Source organism: Saccopteryx bilineata, chromosome X (assembly GCF_036850765.1).
Source record: "Saccopteryx bilineata isolate mSacBil1 chromosome X, mSacBil1_pri_phased_curated, whole genome shotgun sequence".
Taxonomy (NCBI): Eukaryota; Metazoa; Chordata; class Mammalia; order Chiroptera; family Emballonuridae; genus Saccopteryx; species Saccopteryx bilineata.
The window spans coordinates 69,570,694-69,593,803 of record NC_089502.1 but is presented as its reverse complement, the minus strand read 5'-3'; the positions used below and the strand labels follow the sequence as shown (position 1 = coordinate 69,593,803).

The 23,110-nt window shown below is 44.2% G+C and overlaps 2 protein-coding genes across 3 annotated transcripts in view; one reads left to right on the top strand and one right to left on the bottom strand.

Annotated features, from left to right (window-relative positions):
• The window catches only part of ATP7A (ATPase copper transporting alpha), a 554,573-nt gene that overhangs the window by 392,601 nt on the left and 138,862 nt on the right, over positions 1-23,110 (top strand). The window lies entirely within an intron of this gene.
• Positions 1-23,110, bottom strand: part of MAGT1 (magnesium transporter 1) — a 54,045-nt gene that overhangs the window by 29,214 nt on the left and 1,721 nt on the right. The window contains exons 2-3 of one of the 2 annotated variants that reach the window (XM_066249228.1): positions 7,394-7,563; positions 1,937-2,054 (exon numbers count right to left, since the gene is read on the bottom strand). In XM_066249228.1, coding sequence (XP_066105325.1) covers positions 1,937-2,054; positions 7,394-7,563 — 288 coding nt within the window. The remainder of the gene's footprint in view (positions 1-1,936; positions 2,055-7,393; positions 7,564-23,110) is intronic. The other variant, XM_066249230.1, reaches the window with a different exon arrangement.

The following is a 23,110-nucleotide window of genomic DNA, read 5'->3' as shown; positions in this document are numbered from 1 at the left end:
ACTATGAGTTGATACTTCCCATTCCATGCTCCCCTTCCTCTCCTGTCTCTGTAAAATCAATAAATAAAGTATTTAAAAATAAACTTCCCCTCTGTGTAGGAGAGTGAGACCACAAGCCACAGACTGGGAGAAAATATTTGCAAAAGACATATCTGATAAACAACTGCTATCCAAAATATACAAAGAACTCTTAAGATTCAACAATAAGAGAATAATTTAAAAATGGGCCCAAGACCTGCAGGGATATCTCATCAAAGTAAATATACAGATGGCAAACAAACATTTGAAAAGATGCTCCACATATTATCAAAGAAATGCAAATTAAAACAGTGAGATACCATGACACTCCAACTAGCAGGGCCAAAATGCAGAACCCTGACAACAGCAAATGTTGAGAGCGTGTTGAGTAATGGGAATCCTCATTCACTGCTGCTGGGAACACAAAGCGGCACAGCCACATTGCAAGACAGTTGGCAGTTTCTTTCTTTTTATTTTTATTCATTTTAGAAGGAGGGGTGGGTAGAGAGGGAGAGAGAGAGAGAGAGAGAGAGAGACAGAGAGGGGAAAGAAAGAAAGAAAGAAAGAAAGAAAGAAAGAAAGAAAGAAAGAAAGAAAGAAAAGAAAGAAAGAAAGAAAGAAAGAAAGAAAGAAAGAAAGAAAGAAAGAAAGAAAGAAGCAGGAAGAATCAACTCCCATATGTGCCCTGAGCAGGAAAGCCTAGGGTTTCAAACTGGTGACCGCAGTGTCCCAGGCTGACACTTTATCCACTGCGCCACCACAGGTCAGGTGAAAGTTGGCAGTTTCTTACAAGACTAAACTTACTCTTGCCATATGCTCCAAAAATCATGTTCCTATTTATCCAAAGGAGTTGAGAACCTTCATCTGTACAAAACCTGTACAAAGATGTTGCCTGACCAGTGGATAGAGCATCGACCTGGGATTCTGAGGTCTGAGATTCAAAACCCTGAGGTCACTGCCTTCAGCACAGACTTACCCAGCTGGAGCACAGGGTCGCTGGCTCAGCTTGAGCCCCTCAGTTACGTTGTGTATGAAAGCAGTCAATAAAAAAGTGCCACAACTACGAGTTGCTGCTTCTCATGTCTCTCACTTACCACCCCTCCGCTTTCACACACACATAGAAGTTTACTTGTTTAAATTCTTTACTGAAAATGGTATCTTTGTTTGTTTGTTTTTTAAAGAGACAGAGAGGGATAGATAGGGACAGACAGGAACAGAGAGAGATGAGAAGCATCAATCATTAGTTTTTCGTTGCAACACCTTAGTTGTTCATTGATTGCTTTCTCATATGTGCCTTGACCACGGGCCTTCAGCAGACTGAGTAACCCCTTGCTCAAGCCAGTGACCTTGGGTCCAAGCTGGTGAGCTTTGCTCAAACCATATGAGCCCGCGCTCAAGCTGGTGACCTTGGGGTCTCGAACCTGGGTCCTCCAAATCCCAGTCCAATGCTCTATCCACTGTGCCACCGCCTGGTCAGGTGAAAATGGTATCTTTTATTGTGTATAATTACCAGTTATATATTATATATATTAATTAATTGATGACTACCCAGTTTCCATATTCTAGTAGGTTTACATATCATGGTTAGCTCAAGTTTAAGTTTATTTCACTAACTACTCTAGATCTTATATAAGACAAGTCTCATTCAACTTCTTATAGCCATTGAAAAGATGTATTCCACCTGGCCTGTGGTGACACAGTAGATGAAGCATGGAATGCTGAGGTCGCCAGTTCGAAACCCTGAGCTTGCCTGGTCAAGGCACATGCAAATAGCAACTGCTTCTTGCTACTCTCTGCCCCCCTTCTTTTTCTTTCCACCTCCCATCTCCTCTCTAAAATCAATAACATTAAAAAAATATATCCCACTTTATCCATAGTTTGCCTACTTCTACTTAATAGAATAAAACAAATATCTTACCATCTGAAATACATCAGAGCCTTCATCAAAATCCACCATAGCAAAAAATACCCTGTTGGTAAATGCGCTGGAATACCGCCAGGAGTTTGCCAGGATCTCAAACTCTTCAGCAGCTTGCCTGGATGCAATCAGATTTGTGAAGATAAAATAGAAAACATTTTAAAAAGCAATCTAGTTTATCAGCAGTAAAACAAATCCAAAGACTTAAGAGCAGTTTTTCCAGTTGGTAGGGGGAGGGAGACTAGCAAGTCAGGTTCCAATGACAGTTAGGACAAATGTTGGCAAACTCTGCCATCATTTTGGCATAAGAGGAGCGTGACCCCACCTGACCTGTGCTGGTGCAGTGGATAAAGCGTCGACCTGGAATGCTGAGGTCACTGGTTTAAAACCCTGGGCTTGCGCCTGACCTGTGGTGGCGCAGTGGATAAAGCGTCGACCTGGAAATGCTGAGGTCACCGGTTCAAAACCCTGGGCTTGCCTGGTCAAGGCACATATGGGAGTTGATGCTTCCAGCTCCTCCCCACCTTCTCTCTCTCTCTCCCTCCCTCTCTGTCTCTCTCTCTCTCCCTTTCTCTCTCCTCTCTAAAATGAATAAAAAACAAAACAAAACAAAAAAGAAAAAACTGTGGGCTTGCCCGGTCAGGGCACATAGGAGAAGCAATTACTATGAGTTGATGCTTCCTGCACCCCCTAAAATCAATAAATAAAATCTTAAAAAAAAAGAAGCCTAAATCCAAGTTGTGGGTATTTCAATTGAAAGTATTAATTACCTGTTTATACTTCATAGTTTGTGCCTATTTATTATCATAAAACCTGTAGCAGTCACTGGAAAGGCCAGCTAATATGTCTGTACAACAATTTTTACTTTACTTTTATTTTATTTTATTGTATTTTTCTGAAGTGAGAAGCGGGAGGCAGTCAGACAGACTCCCGCATGTACCCAACAAGGATCCACCCGGCATGCCCATCTGGGGGCAATGCTCTGCCCTTTTGGGGCGCTGCTCTGTTGCAACCAGGGTCATACTAGCGCCTGAGCTGGAGGCCACAGAGCCATCCTCAGCGCCCGGGCCAACTTTGCTCCAATGGAGCCTTGGCTGCAGGAGTGGAAGAGAGACAGAGAGGAAGGAGAGGGGGAAGGGTGGAGAAGCAGATGGGCGCTTCTCCTGTGTGCCATGGCCAGGAATCGAACCCGGGACTCCTGCATGCCAGGCCGATGCTCTACCACTGAGACAACCGGCCAGGGCCTCTACAATAATTTTTAATAGCCTAAAATACTTCTAAGAGTTCAAAGACAAGTGAAGTATTTTCTACAGTAAAGTAGATGATAATATTAATCCATTTTAAAAATTGTAAGTATAGTACCGTATTTCCCCAAGTATAAGATGCATCTTTTTTCCAAAAAATTTGAGGTCTAAAAGCTGGGTGCATCTTATACAGTGGTTGTAGATTTTCTTACTTGCATTTCCCACTTTCTCGCACTTGTTTTGGTGCTCATTGTTGAAGACAGTAATTCGTCATCAGACACAGGTGAGGACAAGCTAATGGATGGGAGTTCTGACAGTGGAGTTGCATGAATTCTTTTTGACAGAGACAGAGAGAGAGTCAGAGAGAGGGACAGACAGGCAGAGACAGTCAGCAAGACATATGAGAAGCATCAATTCTTCATTCTGGCTCCTTAGTCTCCTTAGTTGTTCATTGATTGCTTTCTCATCAGTGCCTTGATGGGGGAGGGGCCTACAGCAGAGCAAGTGACCCTTGCTCAAGCCAGCGACCTTGGGCTCAAGCCAGTGACCATGGGGTCATGTATATGATCCTACACTCAAGACAGCAAACCCACACTCAAGCTGATGAGCCTGTGTTCAAGACAGCAATCTCAGGGTTTTTTTGTTTTGTTTTATTTTGCCTTTTTTTTTACAGAGACAGAGAGACAGTCAGAGAGAGGGATAGATAGGGACAGACAGACAGGAACGAAGAGAGATGAGAAGCATCAATCATCAGTTTTTCGTTGCGACACCTTAGTTGTTCATTGATTATACTTTCTCATATGTGCCTTGACCACAGGCCTTCAGCAGACTGAATAAACCCTTGCTCAAGCCAGCGACCTTGGGTCCAAGCTGGTGAGCTTTTTGCTCAAGTCAGATGAGCCCAAGATCAAGCTGGCGACATCGAGATCTCAAACCTGGGTCCTCTGCATCCCAGTCCGATGCTTTATCTACTGTGCCACCGCCTGGTCAGGGGACCTCAGGGTTTTGAACCTGGGTCCTCCACATCCCAGTCCAATGCTCTATCCACTGACCCACCGCCTGGTCAGGCTAAGGGCATCTTTCTTATACTTCTCGTTCTGACAGCACCAAACATACAGTATTACACATACTGCTATTGCTTAATTTAATTTTATTTTTTTTGTATTTTTCTGAAGCTAGAAACGGGGAGAGACAGTCATCAGACAGACTCCCGCTTGCGCCCGACCGGGATCCACCCGGCACACCCACCAGGGGGCGATGCTCTGCCCACCAGGGGGCGATGCTCTGCCCCTCCGGGGCGTCACTCTGTTGAGACCAGAGCCACTCTAGAGCCTGGGGCAGAGGCCAAGGAGCCATCCCCAGCGCCCAGGCCATCTTTGCTCCAATGGAGCCTCGGCTGCAGGAGGGGAAGAGAGAGACAGAGAGGAAGGACAGGGGGAGGGGTGGAGAAGCAGATGGGTGCTTCTCCTGTGTGCCCTGGCCGGGAATCGAACCCGGGACTTCTGCACGCCAGGCCAACGCTCTACCACTGTGGCAACCAGCCAGGGCCTAATTTTATTTTTTGAATGACTTTGGGAAAATGTGAGCTAATTTTAATTTGGTCTTATACAAAGTAAGAAATAAAAAGTTAGGTTAATAAGAATTCCATTAATTTACATATAATTCAGAATTATGAAGGAGTTTCTTTGTTCCATGACATTTTGGTTCATAGTTGATTGCCAGTGAGTGAACTCACAGAATTATGAGTAACTCTAGATTTTAAGTTTATTCATAGTTATTATCTGCTATTCGTTTTCCTTCTTCTATTTACTTTTAATTTATATTTAGCATATACCACATAAAATAAGCACTCTGGAACCAAATACATCAACTATCTCCTACCTCCAAGGAGAAGATCCTTTAAGAAGAGTTAGCAAGGCTTGGGTTAGCATAAAACAATATTGTGAAAGGAGGCTGTCTATCCTCGCAGGCGTCTCCAAACTACGGCACGCGGGCCACATGCAGCCCCCTGAGGCCATTTATCTGGCCAATGCCGCACTTCTGGAAGGGGCACCTCTTTCACTGGTGGTCAGTGAGAGAAGCACCGTATGTGGTGGCCCTCCAATGGTCTGAGGGACAGTGAACTGACCCCCTGTGTAAAAAATTTGGGGACCCCTGCAGGGATCCAGGCTGTTAGAATTTGGAAAGCCTCCAAGCTTTTACTAAATTAGTATTTTTTTTTAATTAAGTGAGAGGAGGGGAGGCAGAGAGACAGACTCTTCATGCATTTGCCCAGATCAGGATCCATCTGGCAAGGACACTAGGGGGTGATGCTCTGCCCATCTGGGGCTGTTGCTTTATTACTGAGCTATTTTACTGCCTGAAGTGAGTCCATGGAGCCAATCCCAGTGCCCAAGGCCAACTTGCTCGAACCATTCAAGCCATGGATGCTGGAGGATAAAAGAGAGAGAAAGAGCCTGACCAGGCGGTGGCACAGTGGATAGAACGTCAGACTGGGATGCGAAAGTCCCAGGTTCGAGACCCCGAGGTCACCAGCTTGAGCATGGGCTCATCTGGTTTGAGCAAGAATTTACCAGCTTGGACCCAAGGTTGCTGGCTCCAGCAAGGGGTTACTCGGTCTGCTGAAGGCCCATGGTCAAGGCACATATGAGAAAGCAATCAATGAACAACTAAGGTGTCGCAATGCGCAACGAAAAACTAAAGATTGATGCTTCTCATCTCTCCGTTCCTGTCTGTCTGTCCCTGTCTATCCCTCGCTCTGACTCTCTGTCTCTGTAAAGAAAAAAAAAAAGAAAAAAAAAGAGAGAGAAAGAAAGAAGGGGGAAGGGGGGAGGAAAGGAGGGCAATAGAAGGGGTGGGGTGGATAAGCAGAATTCGCTTCTCCTGTGCACTCTGACCAGGAACCAAACCCAGGACTTCCACACGCTGAGCTGATGTTCTACCACTGAGCCAAGCAGTCAGTGCCTACTAAATTAGTTCCTCACAGCTTAGCTATGTTATTTCATTTAAAGTAAATACCTATATGACATATACTGACGTAAAATGTAAAAAACCACCAAAATGCAAAAGCTATTTTATTTTTTAGTATATACTATTTTTAACTATCCATAATGTTTTTGTTTAAATAGCAATCTTTATTCCTAAGATTATTTAGAAACAAAATAAAATCAATCAACTATTATTTGATAAAAGTTTAAGTGAAATTAATCTCCATTTTCAATGTTTATAATCACTAGAAAATAATCTAGAATAAATGATCACCTCTAATCATGAGTCTTTCTTTTTTAAAAAAAACAAAACAGCCCAATTCTTCATTTTTAAGATTTTACCTATTCATTTTAGACAGGAGAGAGAGAGAGAGAGAGAGAGAGAGAGAGAGAAGGGGAGGAGCAAGAATCATCAACTCCCATATGTGCCTTCACCAGGCAAGCCCAGGGTTTTGAAAAGGCGACCTCAGCTTTCCTGGTCAATGCTTTATCCACTGAGCCACCACAGGCCAGGCCCCCTTTTCTTTTAGATTTTAGTTTTTGATTTTTAGAGAGGAGAGAGAAATAAAGGGGGTAGGAGGAACAGGAAGCATCAACCTATAGTTGCTCCTCATAAGCCTTCAGAGGACAAGTCCGGGGTTTCGAACCAGTGACTTAAGCATTCTAGGTCAATGTTCTACCCACTGTACCATCACAGGTCAGGCACAGCTTTGTTTTTAAAAAAGTTCTTTTTGTAACTCCAAACTTGGATGTAGCCACTATTATTGCATTAATAAATACCTCTAGTTTTGGGTACACCAGTTCAAATTTTAAAATTTGTTCCTCCCCAAAGTGAGAGAATATTTGCTTTACATACTACCTTCTGGGGATGCTGTGATGAAACAAGAGTATGAAGTTGAAAGCACCTACAAATAATAAAACACTAGATCTATGCTATGGGCCTACATTTATATAAGCTGAAACCAATTTAGAAAATAATTATTAGATTTATTCCTATGATAGCTACAGTCCTTTATCCTTGTTATCTCATCCTCCGACAAATATGGACAACCAAGAAATGGCTATAAAAGAGTCAGAGTAGAACGTGTTACTACAGCTATCCTAAATCAGGTGTACACATTACCAATTATGTAGTACCCACTAAATTAATGTAATTCTTCTGGGGTTGTAAAATGGTTAAAACCGTACGAGTTATTTCATTTGAAAATGTAGTTGAAGGTTCATACTTGCACACGACACACTGTCTATGAAGTTGGAGAGCAGTGAACATGACAACAACGGAGTAGTTTCTCGGTGGGGCTTTAACAAGGCGACGGAACTTGTCTCCATTCATTCTTATTACAGGTCTTTTATTGGTCCATTCCATCAGCTGACTAACCTTTTCAGATAACACCATCTAAAAAAGATAAAGGGAGCATACTGTTAATACTCTGATCTTGTCATTTAAAGTTTTTTTAAAAAATTTTAAAGATTTATTGATTTTTAGCGAGAACAGAGAAAAAGAAGGGGGGAACAGGAAGCATTAGCTTGTAATATTTGCTTTTCCTATGTGCCTTGACTATTATAAGACAGGAAAAGATAAAATAAAAAGTACAGAAGAGCCTGGCCAGGCGGTGGCGCAGTGGATAGAGCGTCGGACTGGGATGCAGAGGACCCAGGTTTGAGACCCCGAGGTCGCAAGCTTGAGCACGGGCTCATCTGGTTTGAGCAAAAGCCCACCAGCTTGAACCCAAGGTCACCGGCTCCAGCAAGGGGTTACTCGGTTTGCTGAAGGCCCACGGTCAAGGCACATGTGAGAAAGCAATCAATGAACAACTAAGGTGTCGCAACAAAAACCTAATGATTGCTGCTTCTCATCTTTCTCCATCCCTGTCTGTCTGTCCCTATCTATCCCTCTCTCTGACTCTCTCTCTCTGTCCCTGTAAAAAAAAAAAAGAGGAAGAAAAGATGGCGGTGGAGTAGGCGGACATACCAACTTCCACCTCCCAGAACCAAAGTGGATTATAAACTAATTTTTTTTTGTATTTTTCTGAAGCTGCAAACGGGGAGAGACAGTCAGACAGACTCCCGCGTGATCCTGACCGGGATTCACCCGGCACGCCCACCAGGGACGACACTCTGCCCACCAGGGGGCAATGCTCTGCCCCTCTGGGGCGTCGCTATGCCGTGACCAGAGCCACTCTAGCACCTGGGGCAGAGGCCAAGGAGCCATCCCTAGCGCCTGGGCCATCCCCGCTCCAAAGGAGCCTTGGCTGCGGGAGGGGAAGAGAGAGACAGAGAGGAAGGAGGGGGGGGTGGAGAAGCAAATGGGCGCTTCTCCTATGTGCCCTGGCTGGGAATCGAACCTGGGTCCCCCGCAAGCCAGGCCGATGCTCTACCGCTGAGCCTACCGGCCAGGGCCTATAAACTAATTTTAAGAACCATCATCTGGAAAAATCAACTTTGGACTAAACTAAGAGGACTCTTCAACCAAGGAACACTGAAGAAGACACACTGAGACTAGTAGGAAAAGCAGAAACACGGAGAGGGCTGCCCAGCTCCCCGGAGCAAACGGCAGCCAGGAAAGACTCTCGTGGCGGGCGGTGAGTTTAGCAGAGAGGGGAGGGTCCTGAGCCCCAGGAACAAAGCCCCAGCCTGCAGCCCCAGAGCCTAGAAGAGGCGTATGGACAGTATTTAGCTGGAAACAAGACAGGATACTGTTTGTGAGAGACTGATTTCTCAGACCTAGGATTCTTCTTAAAGGGACCACACAGAAAACCTCTCTCACAACCACTCATCCAGGGCTCCGGGGGACGGAGGAGAGAAGAGAGGACTGGAGTAGAAGGAAGAGAGTGTAATCTAGGAGGTACAGGGAAAAACATTTTGAGAGACAGCCACCCTAACTTCTGGGATGAGTCACTCCCCAAATCTGAAGTGAATATTTCCCCTGGAAACAGCAATACCAGCAAAGGGAAGCAGGACGCCAGCCAAACAAGCTCTCCCACGGCACTCAGAGCAGAGTCATTTACAAGGCGAGAACTTTCGGGACTACAGTAGTGAGTGTTAGGGTCTGATCTGCAGTGCCCCCACCCACACGGCTGAGGGCTTGCCCGAGGGCGGGCGGTGGTAGGACGTGGAAGGGCGGTTCTGTCAGCAAGGGCGGAGGCCAGCTGGCCACAATTGAGGCCCAGGTGTGAGCTCAGTCTTGCCCAGCTGGGGAGGAGGGGACAAGCAAAAGTGGTCAAGGCCAGCTGCGCTGCCTGCAATCCAGCCTTCAGGGGAAGGGTAGGAGCCCCGGAAGGGGTGGAGACCCGCCCTTGATCAAGGGTGCAGGAGTGAGGCCCTGCCCCGCCCGCGTAACCAGGGCTTGTGGCCTGACTTGGGAGCCGGCTCCTCCTTCGGGGGGTGGAGCCAAAAGCCCAGAATTGGCGGAGTCCTGCTACTGAGCTTGAGTATACAGTTCTACCTGGGCTGTGGAGCCAAGGCTTGCAGCCATTCCACGAGTGGGCTCATCCTGCAGGGGCAGGGCGAAAGCCTGGAATCAGGCAGAGACCCACAGCTGAGGAAAGGTGCTCACCCCTGCACTCAGGGCTCAGTATAACGCCACCCACGGAGGCAGGGTGAAAGCCAAGGCCACCGAAGCTTGTACATCCGAGCATGTAATCACAGCCACTCCCGTAAAGGAGAGGGAGAAATCACGGCAACAGCCATACCCAAACATCCTAGGCAGCAACAGCAGAGGGGGTGGCGGGCCTGCAGACAGACCACACCTAGGGAACACAGACAAAATGAGAAGGCAGAAGTATGCAACAGAAATTAAACAAGAGAAATCCCCATGAAAGGACCTGAATGAGTCAGATATAACTAAATTACCAGATGCAGAGTTTAAAATAATGATTGTTAAAATGCTCAAAGATCTTAGAACAACAATAGATGGTCATTACTAACACCAAATAAAGACATAGCAAAAAAAGGACATTGAAATAATAAAAAAGAATCAGTCAGAAATAACAAATACAATATCAGAAATGAAGAACACAATGGAAGGAATTAAAAGCAGGATGGATGAAGCTGAGAATCAAATCAGCAAGTTAGAGGACAAGATAAAGGCACGAAAGCAGAGCAGCAAAAAGAAGAGAGACTCAAAAAGTCTGAGGAAACTCTAAGAGAGCTCTGTGACAACATGAAGAGAAATAACATCCGCATCACAGTGGTTCCTGAAGAAGAAGAGAAAGAACAAGGGATAGAGACTTTGTTCAAACATATCATAGCTGAGAGGTGCTGTACGTCCAAGATGGCGGTGCCCTGTAGGCCGGAGGAAATGTGAGGTAAACAGCTGAGGGGGAGGAGATGGTGGTGACCATGAAAGGCACCAGGTTGACAGCACTGGATACTGAATTACCAAGTGTCCCCAGAACAGAGAAAAAGATGGCAGCAGAGTAGGCGGACGCACAGACACCCAGCTCTCACCACCAAACTGGAATACAAATCAATTTAGGAAAAATCAGCATGAAAAAACAACTCTGAACTGCAAGAACAGCTCTCAAAAACCTAGGAGCAAAGAAGAAGCCACAACAAACCTGGTAGGGAGTGCCTGAATCTCCCCTGCTTACAGGAACGGAGGGGAGGTGAGGCTGAGAGCCCAGAGGGGATCTCACACAAAGGAAAAGAGCAGAAACTACTGCTCACAGCCACTTGCCTTGCGACCAGGGAGCGAGGTGTGTTGAAAAGACCAGCTTATCTCCCAAGTGGAAAGGAAAGAGAGAAGGACAGACTGTGAGGGGCTAAAGAATGAAGGAGACAACCTAAAAAAGCTGACTCATCCGTGCTGGAGGTGGCCATAGCTGGGGGAGGGACTGAACCTTTCACAAAACAGAGCTGAACTGCTTCCGGATCAGAAATCTCCGGACATCTATCCAGCTCCAATCAGCACAAGACACAGCTGAAAACAAGAAGTGGGGAGGAGGGGCAGTAACTCAGGTCTCCATGAAGATCTGAGATACACCTCCCCCTACTGAAGCTGAGAAAACACCCTGCCCCCAGTGAGATTAGTTGACTAAAGAGGCCCTCAGAGTCTCAGGTTACACCCATCGCATTCCTGGATACAGTTTCAAGGAAGCCCCCTGCTGAGATCATTAACAAGACTATCACCTGTTAAGAAAACAAACAAATCAAGACTTCAAAGCTGCCCAAATCCAAAAGTGGATTACAGATAACAGCTGATAGCAACTCAAGAAGACCTAGAAATAACACAACTCAAAACTGGAGGCAGGCCCTGGCTGGTTGGCTCAGCGGTAGAGCGTCGGCCTAGCGTGCGGAGGACCCGGGTTCGATTCCCGGCCAGGGCACATAGGAGAAGCGCCCATTTGCATCTCCACCCCTCCGCCACGCCTTCCTCTCTGTCTCTCTCTTCCCCTCCCGCAGCCAAGGCTCCATTGGAGCAAAAGATGGCCCGGGCGCTGGGGATGGCTCTGTGGCCTTTGCCCCAGGCGCTAGAGTGGCTCTGGTCGCAATATGGCGACACCCAGGAGGGTCGCAACATGGCGACGCCCAGGATGGGCAGAGCATCGCCCCCTGGTGGGCAGAGCGTCGCCCCCTGGTGGGCGTGCCGGGTGGATCCCGGTCGGGCGCATGCGGGAGTCTGTCTGACTGTCTCTCCCTGTTTCCAGCTTCAGAAAAATGAAAAAAAAAAAAAACTGGAGGCAGACAACACCAAACCTAGACTCAAACAACCCTACAAATAAAACACCCAAAAACAGACAATGAGAAGACAAAGAAGTGCAATCCAAATGAAACCACAAGAGACACCTTCAGGAGATGAACAGAGTGATATGGAAATAATCAAACTTCCAGATGCGGAGTTCAAAATAATGACTGTAAGGATGCTTAGGGATCTTAGAACAACAATGGATGGTCATTATGAACACCTAAATAAAGAAATAGCAAGTATAAAAAAGAATCAGTCGGAGATGACAAATACAATATCAGAAATAAAGACCACAATGGAAGGAATTAAAAACAGGATGGATAGAGCTGAGGATCGATCAGCGAGTTGGAAGGCAACTGGAATGAAGTCATGAAAGCAGAGAAGAAAAGAGAAAAGAGACTCAAAAAGTCAGAGGAAACTCTTAGAGAGCTCTGTGACAACATGAAGAGAAATAACATCCGCATCATAGGGGTTCCTGAAGAAGAAAAAGAACAAGGGATAGAGACTTTGTTCGATCATATCATAGCTGAAAACTTCCCTAAATTAATGCAAGAGAAACTCTCACAAGTCCAAGAAGCATAGAGGACTCCATTAAAGAGAAACCCAAAGAAACCTACACCAAGACACATCATAATTAAAATACCAAAGCTAAGCGATAAAGAGAAAATATTAAAAGCTGCAAGAGAAAAAAAAGTTATCACCTACAAAGGAGCCCCGATAAGGATGACATCCGACTTCTCAACAGAAACACTTGAGGCCAGGAGGGAATGGCAAGAAATATTCAAAGTAATGCAGAACAAGAACCTACAACCAAGACTACTTTATCCAGCAAGGCTATCGTTTAAAATCGATAGTAGGGGATTTCAATACCCCACTAACATCACTAGATAGATCCTCAAGAAATAAAATATTCAAAGAAACAGCAGACTTAAAGGACACAATGGATCAACTCGATCTAATAGAGATCTTCAGAACCTTTAATGCTAAAAAAACAGAATATACATTCTTTTCAAGTGCTCATGGTACATTCTCTAGGATAGACCACATGTTAGGGCACAAAAGTGGTCTCAACAAATTTAAGAAGATTTTAATCATATCAAGCACTTTCTCTGATCACAATGGCATGAAACTAGAAATCAACCACAACAGAAAAATTAAAAAGTACTCAAACACTTGGAAACTAAATAGCATGTTATTAAATAACGAATGGGTTAACAATGAGATCAAAGAAGAAATAAAAAAAATCCCAGAAACGAACGATAACAAGCATTCATCAACTCAAAATTTATGGGGCCTGACCAGGCGGTGGCGCAGTGGATGGAGCGTCGGACTGGGATGCAGAAGGACCCAGGTTCGAGACCCCGAGGTCGCCAGCTTGAGCGCGGGCTCATCTGGTTTGAGCAAAAGCTCCCCAGCGTGGACCCAGAGTCACTGGCTCCAGCAGGGAGTTACTCAGTCTGCTGAAGGCTCACGGTCAAGGCACATATGAGAAAGTAATCAACAAAGAACTAGGAAGTCGCAACGTGCAATGAAAAATTAATGGTTGATGCTTCTCGTCTCTCTCCATTCCTGTCTGTCTGTCCCTGTCTATCTGTGCCTCTGTTTAAAAAAAAAAATTATGGGACACAGCAAAAGCAATCCTGCTGTGAGGAAAGTTCATAGCATTACAGACATACCTTAAGAAGCTAGAAAAAGCTCAAATAAACAACTTGACCTTGCATCTAAAAGAACAGCAAGGAAAGCCCAGAGGTAGTAAAAGGAAGGAAATAATAAAGATCAGAGCAGAAATAAATGACATAGAGGCTAAAGAAACAATACAGAGAATCAATGAAACAAGGAGCTGGTTCTTTGAAAAGGTAAACAAGATCAATAAGCCTTTAACCAGACTCCCCAAGAAAAAGAGAGGACTCAAATAAATAAAATTAGAAATGAGAGTGGAGAAATATCAACTGACATAACAGAAATACAAAATATTTTAAGAAAAAACTACGAAGAACTGTACACCAAAAAACTAGACAACATAGATGAAATGGACAAATTCCTTGAAACATACAATCTTCCAAAAATTAATCTGGAAGAATCAGAAGACCTAAACAGACCAATTACAACAAATGAGATTGAAACAGTTATCAAAAAACTCCCCCCCCCCACAAAAAAATATCCTGGGCTTGATGGCTTCACAAGTAAATTCTACCAAATATTCAAAGAAGAACTAACTCCTATCCTTCTCAATCTATTTCAAAGAATTCAAGAGGAAGACTTCCAAGCTCCTTTTATAAGGTGAGCATAATTCTGATTCCAAAACCAGGCAAAGACAACCCAAAGAAAAAAAATTATAAGCCAATATCCCTGATGAATTCAGATGCTAGAATCCTCAACAAAATATTAGCAAACCGGATACAGCAATATATGAAAAAAAATTATACACCATGATCAAGTGGGATTTATTCTTGTTAGTCAAGGCTGGTACAATATTTGCAAATCAATCAATGTGATTCATCACATTGACAAAAGGAAGGAGAAAAACCACATGATAATTTCAATAGATGCAGAAAAGGCATTTGATAAAATCCAGCACCCATTCATGATCAAAACCCTCAGCCAAGTGGGAATACAGGGAACATACCTCAACATGATAAAAGCCATCTATTACAAACCCACAGGCAACATCATACTCAATGGGAAAAAATTAAAAGCAATCCCCTTAAGTTCAGGAAAAAGGCAGGGTTACCCCTTTCACCATTCTAATTCAACATAGTTCTAGAAGTCCTAGCCACAGCAATCAGACAAGAAAAAGAAATAAAAGGCATCCAAATTGGAAAAGAAGAACTAAAACTATCATTATTTGCAGATGATATGATGTTGAATATAGAAAATCCTAAAGTCTCAGTCAAAAAACTACTGGACCTGATAAATGAATTCAGCAAAGTGGCAGGATATAAAATTAATACTCAGAAATCAGAGGCATTTTTATATACTAACAAAGAACTGTCAGAAAGAGAAATTAAGGGAAGCAATCCCCTTCACCATTTCAACCAAAAAAATAAAGTACTTAGGAATAAATTTAACCAGGGAGATTAAAGACTTCTACTCAGAAAATTATAAAACATTGATAAAAGAAATCAGGGAAGATACAAACAAGTGGAGGCATATACCCTGCTCATGGTTAGGAAGAATAAACATCATTAAAATGTCTATATTACCCAAAGCAATTTATAAGTTCAATGCAATACTGATTAAAATACCAATGACTTACTTCAAAGATATAAAACACACATTCCAAATATTTACACGGAACCAAAAGAGAACACGAATAGCCTCAGCAATCTTAAAAAGGAAGAATAAAGTTGGAGGTATCACACTTCCTGATATCAAGTTATACTCCAAGGCCAATGTACTCAAAACAGCCTGGTAATGGTATAAGAACAGGCATATAGATCAATGGAACAGAACAGAGAACCCAGAAATAAACCCACACTTTTATGGACAACTGATATTTGACAAAGGAGGTAAGAGCATACATTGGAGTAAAGACAGCGTCTTCAACAAATGGTGTCACGAAAATTGGATAGGTACCTGCAAAAAAAAAAAATGAAACTAGACCAACAACTTACACCACTCACAAAAATAAACTCAAAATGGATAAAAGACTTAAATGTAAGCCGTAAAACCAGAAGCATCTTAGAAGAAAACATAGGCAGTAAGCTCTCTGACATCTCGCGCAGCAATACATTTGCCAATTTATCTCCACGGGCAAATGAAATAAAAGACAGAATAAACAAATGGGACTATATCAATCTAAAAATTTTTGTGGAGCTAAAGACAATAAGAACAGAATAAAAAAAACTACACAATGGGAGAATATATTTTGTAATACATCTGATAAGGGGTTGATAACAAAAATTTATAAAGAACTTGTAAAACTCAATACCAGGAAAACAAACAATCCCTCAAAAAATGAGCGAAAGAAATGAATAGACACTTCTCCAGAGAGGACATACAGATTGCTAACAGGCATATGAAAAAATGCTCATCATCACTACTCATTAGAGAAGTGCAAATTAAAACCACAATGATATCACCTCACACCAGTCAGAATGACGCTCATCAACAAAACAACACAGAATAAGTGCTGGCGAGGATGTGGAGGAAAGGGAACCCTCCTGCACTGCTGGTGGGAATGCAGACTGGTGCAGCCACTGTGGAAAACAGTATGGAAATTCCTCAAAAAATTGAAAATCGAACTGCCTTTTGACCCAGCTATCCCACTTTTAGGAATATACCCAAGAACACTATAGCATTGTTTGAAAAGAAGAAATGCACCCCCATGTTTATGGCAGCATTGTTCATAATAGCAAAGATCTGGAAACAGCCCAAGTGTCCATCAGTAGACGAGTGGATTAAAAAGCTTTGGTACATATATACTATGGAATACTACTCAGCCATAGAAATGACATCGGATTATTTACAACAACATGGATGGACCTTGATAACATTATTCTGAGCGAAATAAGTAAATCAGAAAAAACTAAGAACTATATGATTCTATACAGAGGTGGGACATAAAAATGAGACTCAGAGACATGAACAAGAGTGTGTTGATTATGGGGTGGAGGGAGGAGAGGGAGGGGGTTAGGCGAGGGGAGGGGTACAAAGAAAACCAGTTAGAAGGTGACGGAAGACGATTGTACTTTGGGTGATGTGAGTGCAGCATAATCAAATGTCAAAATAACCTAGAGCTGTTTTCTCTGAACATATGTACCCTAATTTATCAATGTTACTCCATTAAAATTAATTTAAAAAAAAAAGAAAAGAAAGTACAGAAGACAAGAATGTCAATGCAGACTTAATTTGTTGTTTTATTCTTCTTTAAAGGAATATGTTTTTAAAAGGCCAGTGTATCATGAAGTGGTTCATTATTCTGAAGCATTTGACCAGTTACATTTTCCATTACTTATACGGAAATTTAGCCAAGGAGCTGGTTTTCAAAGTTTAAAAATAGATCCCACTTGACCAGGTGGTGGCGCAGTGGATAGAGCGTCGGACTGGGATGCGGAGGACCCTGGTTCGAGACCCCAAGGTCTCCAGCTCGAGTGCGGGTTCATCTGGTTTTAGCAAAAAAATAAAAATAAAAAAATCTCACCAGCTTGGACCCAAAGTTGCTGGCTCAAGCAAGGGGTTACTCGGTCTGCTGAAGGCCCACCGTCATGGTACATATAAGAAAGCAATCAATAAAGTTTAAACAACTAATGTGTTGCAAGGAAAAACTGATGATTGATGCTTCTCATCTCTCTCTGTTCCTGTCTGTGTCCCTATCTATCCCTCTCTTTGACTCTCTTTCTGTCTCTGTAAAAAAAAAAAAAAAAAAAAAAAGCCATAAAAAAACCAAGAAACACTTTTTCCATGGACTATGGTCCAGGAAAGAGGTTTAACAAGTAAACTACTCAGTACCTCAAAAAAGCAACTGTTGCCTGACCAGGAGGTGGTGCAGTGGATAGAGCATTGCACTGGAACAGGAGGACCCAGGTTTGAGGCTTTGAGGTCGCCTGCTTGAACGTGGGCTCATCTTGTTTGAAGAAGATTCACCAGCTTGAGCACAAGGTTACTGGTTTAAGCAAGGGGCCACTTGCTCTGCTGTAGCCCCCCGCAAAAACTATCAATGAACAACTAAGGATCCTCAACGAAAAATTGATGCTTCTCATCTCCCTTCCTGTCCATCTGTCCCTATCTGTTCCCCTCTCTCTGCCTGTCACACACTCAGACATACACGCAATCGATTTGGAAACTATTGCAGTACTTTTTCCACTAACAGTTTTTAAAAAAATATTTAAGAAAATTTATCCATATAGTTTCTAATTTGAACTGAGTATATTTAGTCAAAGGAAAATATACAGCCCTGGCCGGCTGGCTCTGAGGTAGAGTGTCAGCTTGGTGTGTGGAAGTCCTGGGTCGATTCCCAGAATGGGCACACAGGACAAGCGCCCATCTGCATCTCCACCCTTCCCCCTCTCCTTTCTCTCTATTTCTCTCTTCCCCTCCCGCAGCTACAATGTTGGCCCAGGCACTGAGGATCGCTCCATGGCCTCCGCCTCAGGCGCTAGAATCACTCAGGTTGCAATGGAGCGACACCCCAGATGGGCAAAGCATCGCCCTCTGGTGGGCATGCCGGGTGGATCCCGGTAGGGCACATGCGAGAGTCTCTCTGCCTCCTTGCTTCTCACTTCATAAAAGTACACACAGAAAATATTATATATATACACACACACACACACACACACACACATTTACTGTGGAAAGACATTAAATTTATAAGCACACAAATACTTTCACAATCAATTGATGTTCCCCCTTTTTGGAGTACATTTTCAACTATTCAGGTAAAAAAAATTATTAATAATGAAAATGTAACACCATCAAATTTAAGTAAGCTTAGTGTTTCTCTTTTTTTAGAGAGAGATAGAGACAGAGACAGACAGAGTCAGGAAGGGAAACATATGAGTGGGGAGAGAGAGAGGTGGGAAAGAGAAGAGTGGAGGAGGGAGGTGGGGGGGAAAGAAGGAGGGGAGGAGGGAGAGAGGAGGTAGGCAGTGGGAAGTGAAGCCTTTAAAATTTTGCTTCTTGCCTGACCAGGCGGTGGCGCAGTGGATAGAGCGTCAGACTGGGATGCCGAGGACCCAGGTTCGAGACCCCGAGGTCACCAACTAGAGCATGGGCTCATCTGGTTTGAGCAAAAGCTCACCAGCTTGGACCCAAGGTCGCTGGCTCAAGCAAGGGCTTACTTGGTCTGCTGAAGGCCCACGGTCACCACACTTGAGAAAGCAATCAATGAATAACTAAGGTGTCGCAACGAAAAACTGATGATTGATGCTTCTCATCTCTTTCCATTCCCTTCTGTCCCTATCTATCCCTTTCTCTGACTCTGTCTCTGTAAAAAAAAAAAGAGAAAGAAAAAAAAAAGACCCTGTGCTTGCCCGGTCAGAGCACATACTACAAACAACCAATGAACAGCTAGAGGAGAATAACTACTTCTCGTCCCCACTCTCTTTTATAAAATCAGTAAATAAAATCTTTTTTAAAAAAGTGCCAAATCTACTATGGTAGATAGTCCTCGATTTTTTACTTTAATAAAAATTTCAAAGACTGACAAGAAACCCAAGTGTTCTGCAACAGAACACCTGTATTTTTTTAAAAAAATTTTTGTATTTTGCTTAAGTTGGAAACGGGGAGGCAGTCAGACAGACTCTCGCATGCGCCCGACCGGGATCCACCAGGCATGCCCACCAGGGGGCGATGCTCTGCCCATCTGGGGCATCGCTCTGCTGCAACCAGAGCCATTCTAGTGCCTGAGTCAGAGTCCACAGAGCCATCCTAAGCGCCCGTGCCAACTTTGCTCCAATGGAGCCTCGGCTGTGGGAGGGGAAGAGAGAGACAGAGAGGAAGGAGAGGGGGAGGGGTAGAGAAGCAGATGGGTGCTTCTCTTGTGTGCCCTGGCCAGAATCGAACCCGGGACTCCAGCACACCAGGCCGATGCTCTACCACTGAGCCAACCGGCCAGGGCCAACACCTGTATTTTTAAATTGTCTGTAAGTAGCCTGGCTTGTGGTGGCTTAGTGGGTAAAGCGTCGACCTGGAACACTGAGATCACTGGTTCGAAACCCCGGGCTTGCCCAATCAGGGCACATACAAGAAACAACTGCTATTGGTTGATGCTTCTTGCCCCTCCTTTCTTTCTCTCACTCTCTTATCTCTCTAAAATCAGTAAATTAAAATGCAAAAAAAAAAAAAAAAGGCCCTGGCCGGTTGGTTCAGTGGTAGAGCGTCAGCCTGGCATGCAGAAGTCCTGGGTTCGATTCCCGGCCAGGGCACACAGGAGAAGCGCCCATCTGCTTCTCCACCCCTCCCCCTCTCCTTCCTCTGTCTCTCTCTTCCCCTCCCGCAGCCGAGGCTCCACTGGAGCAAAGATGGCCTGAGCGCTGGGGATGGCTCCTAGGCCTCTGCCCCAGGCGCTAGAGTGGCTCTGGTCGCAACGGAGCGATGCCCCGGAGGGACAGAGCGTCGCCCCCTGGTGGGCGTGCCGGGTGGATCCCGGCTATGCGGGAGTCTGTCTGTCTCTCCCCGTTTCCTGCTTCAGAAAAATACAGAAAAAAATGCAAAAAAACCCTGTCTCCAAATAATATCACAGTAATCTTTTTTTTTTTTTTTAATTTATTTATTGATTTTACAGAGAGAGGAGGGGAGAGAACAAGAAATATCAAGTCATAGTTGCTTCACTTTAGTTGTTCATCGATTGCTTGTTGTATGTGCCTTGACCGGGCAAGCCCAGGGTTTCAAACTAGCGACCTCAGCATTCCAAGTCAACGCTTTATCCACTGCGCCACCACAGGTCAGGCACAGTAATCTTTTAAAGCCTAAAACATCCTCAGTTAGAAGGAAAACTTGTAAAAACTAAAACACCTTTACCAGCCTATATTAATCCCTTATTTACTGATGAGAAAACCTCATTTTAAGTTATGAAACCTATATGCACAAAGTTAATTAATTAAGTGGATGTTTACTGAAGACCTTTTTTTTTAAATTCTACTTTATTTTTTTTTTATTTTTTTAAATTTTATTTATTCATTTTAGAGAGGAGAAAGAAAGGAAGAGAGAGAGACAGAGAAGGAGTGAGAGAGGAGAGAGAGACAGAGAAGGTGGGGAGGAGTTGGAAGCATCAACTCCCATATGTGCCTTGACCAGGCAAGCCCAGGGTTTCGAACTGGCGACCTCAGCATTTCCAGGTCGACAAGGAAGGGAATATTCCAGCAGAAGTCCAGCAAGCACTGACACCGGAGCATGCAGAAGATGAAGGAAGGCAGGTGATTCAGTCCGACCAGTACAAGGGAGAGCAGGAAATGAAACGGGACTGGAAGCGGACCAGGGCCGGGCTACAGAGGCACTTTCATCTCTTCCAAAATAAGTGAAAAGGGGTTCAGATTTTCATTTCCATTTTTATTTATTTATTTATTTTTTTGTATTTTTCTGAAGTTGGTAATGGGGAGGCAGTCAGACAGACTCCTGCATGCGCCCAACCGGGATCCACCGGGCATGCCCACCAGGGGGCGATGCTCTGCCCATCTTGGGGCGTCGCTCTGTTGCAATCAGAGCCATTTTAGTGCCTGAGGCAGGGGCCACAGAGCCATCCTCAGCACCTGGGTAAACTTTGCTCCAATGGAGCCTTGGCTGCGGGAGGGAAGAGCGAGACAGAGAGGAAGGAGAGGGGGAGGGGTGGAGAAGCAGATGGGCACCTCTCCTGTGTGCCCTGGCCAGGAATCGAACCCGGGACTCCCGCACGCCAGGCCGACGCTCTACCACTGAGCAAACCGGCCAGGGCCTTCATTTCCATTTTTGACTGCACTATGAAGGAGGGGCCACGGATGATCACTCAACCTTTGTGAAAGGGATAAGGGTGTGATGGGTATGATGGATAAAAAGTTAGAATTTGGTTCCTTTCAAAATATTTTGGGGAAATAAAAGAAGCCCTGGCCAGGTACTCGGTTGGAATGTCATCCTGACACGCCAAGGTTGCGGGCCAATGATCCTGGGTCAGGGCACATACAGGAGTCAACAAGTGAATGCAGAAATGGGTGCAACAGAAAATCGTTATCTCTGCCTTCTCCCCCCCTAAAAAATCAATCAATTAAAAAATGTAAAAACTACATAAATTTTAAAAAATATTTTTTCTGTGTGACAAAATGTTCTGACTTTGAATAGAAAATATCATCTGGCCATCAGCCTTCATTCATCTATTTTTGTGTGTGTGACAAAGACAGAGAGAGACAGATAGGGACAGACAGACAGGAAGGGAGAGAGATGAGAAGCATCAATTCTTCGTTGAGGCTCCTTAGTTGTTCATTGTTTGCTTTCTCACATGTGCCTTGACCAAGGGGCTACAGCAGACCGAGTGACCCCTTGCTCAAGCCAGTGACCCTGGGCTCAACCTGGTGAGCCTTGCTCAAACCAGTACAGTACAGTACTGCATATTTTTGTCCTTTTCATTTTTTTGTGGCTTAGTTGTGTTTTTATGTTCTCAATTATGACTTTACAACTGTTAGGATAGGTAAATAATGCTAGGGTGTGTTTCAACTTACACCAAAACTCGGGTTATGTCACTGTCATAGGAATGGAATTGTGTCGTAACCAGATGACCCCCTGTACTGTGAGTTGATGTTTTCCACTCCTGCCATCACCTCTCTTCTCTCTAAAATCAATAAAATCTCTTAAAAAGAGAGTAAGTGGTCATTATAGAAATTCAGACAATACTGGTATATCAAGTAAAAAGTGGAAGTGTTTCCCTAACAATCCCAACTACCCCAAAATAGCCACTGTTAACAGATTGATGTATAGCCTTAGAAGAGTTTCGTTGCCTGACCTGTGGTGGCGCAGTGGATAAAGCTTTGACCTGGAAATGCTGAGGTCGCTGGTTCAAAACCCTGGGCTTGCCTGGTCAAGATACATATGGGAGTTGATGCTTCCAGCTCCTCCCCCCTTCTCTCTCTCTCTCTCTCTCTCTCTCTCTCTCTGTCTCTCCCTCTCCTCTCTAAAAAAATAAATAAATAAATTTTAAAAAATTAAAAAAAAGAAGAGTTTCGTTACATATTAATACACACATATATATAGGGTTTTTAAAATATATATAGATTGGCCCTGGCCAGTGGGCTCAGTGGGAGAGCGTCAGTCTGGTGTGCAGGAGTCCCGGGTTCGATTCCCGGCCAGGGCACACAGGAGAAGCACCCATCTGCTTCTCCACCCTTCCTCTTCTCCTTCCTCATTGTCTCTCTCTTCCCCTCCTGCAGCCAAGGCTCCACTGGAGCAAAAGTTGGCCCAGGCACCGAGGATGGCTCCACAGCCTTTGCCTCAGGTGCTAGAATGGCCCTGGTGGCAACAGAGCAACGCCCCAGATGGGCAGAGCATTGTCCCCTGGTGGGCATGCCGGGTGGATCCCGGTCGGGCGCATGCGGGAGTCAGTCTGATTGCCTCCCTGTTTCAAACTTCAGGAAAAAAAAATTAAAAAATATATATAGATAATATATAATGGGCATTTAGAATATAAAAGTCTGTATTGCTCTATATCTGATTTGTGTGTGTGACAGAGACAGAAAGAGACAGAGAGAGGGACAGACAGGAAGAGAGAGAGATGAGAAGCATCAACTCTTCATTGCCAAACCTTAGTACTTCATTGATTGCTTTCTCATATGTGCCTTGACAGGGGGGCTAAAGC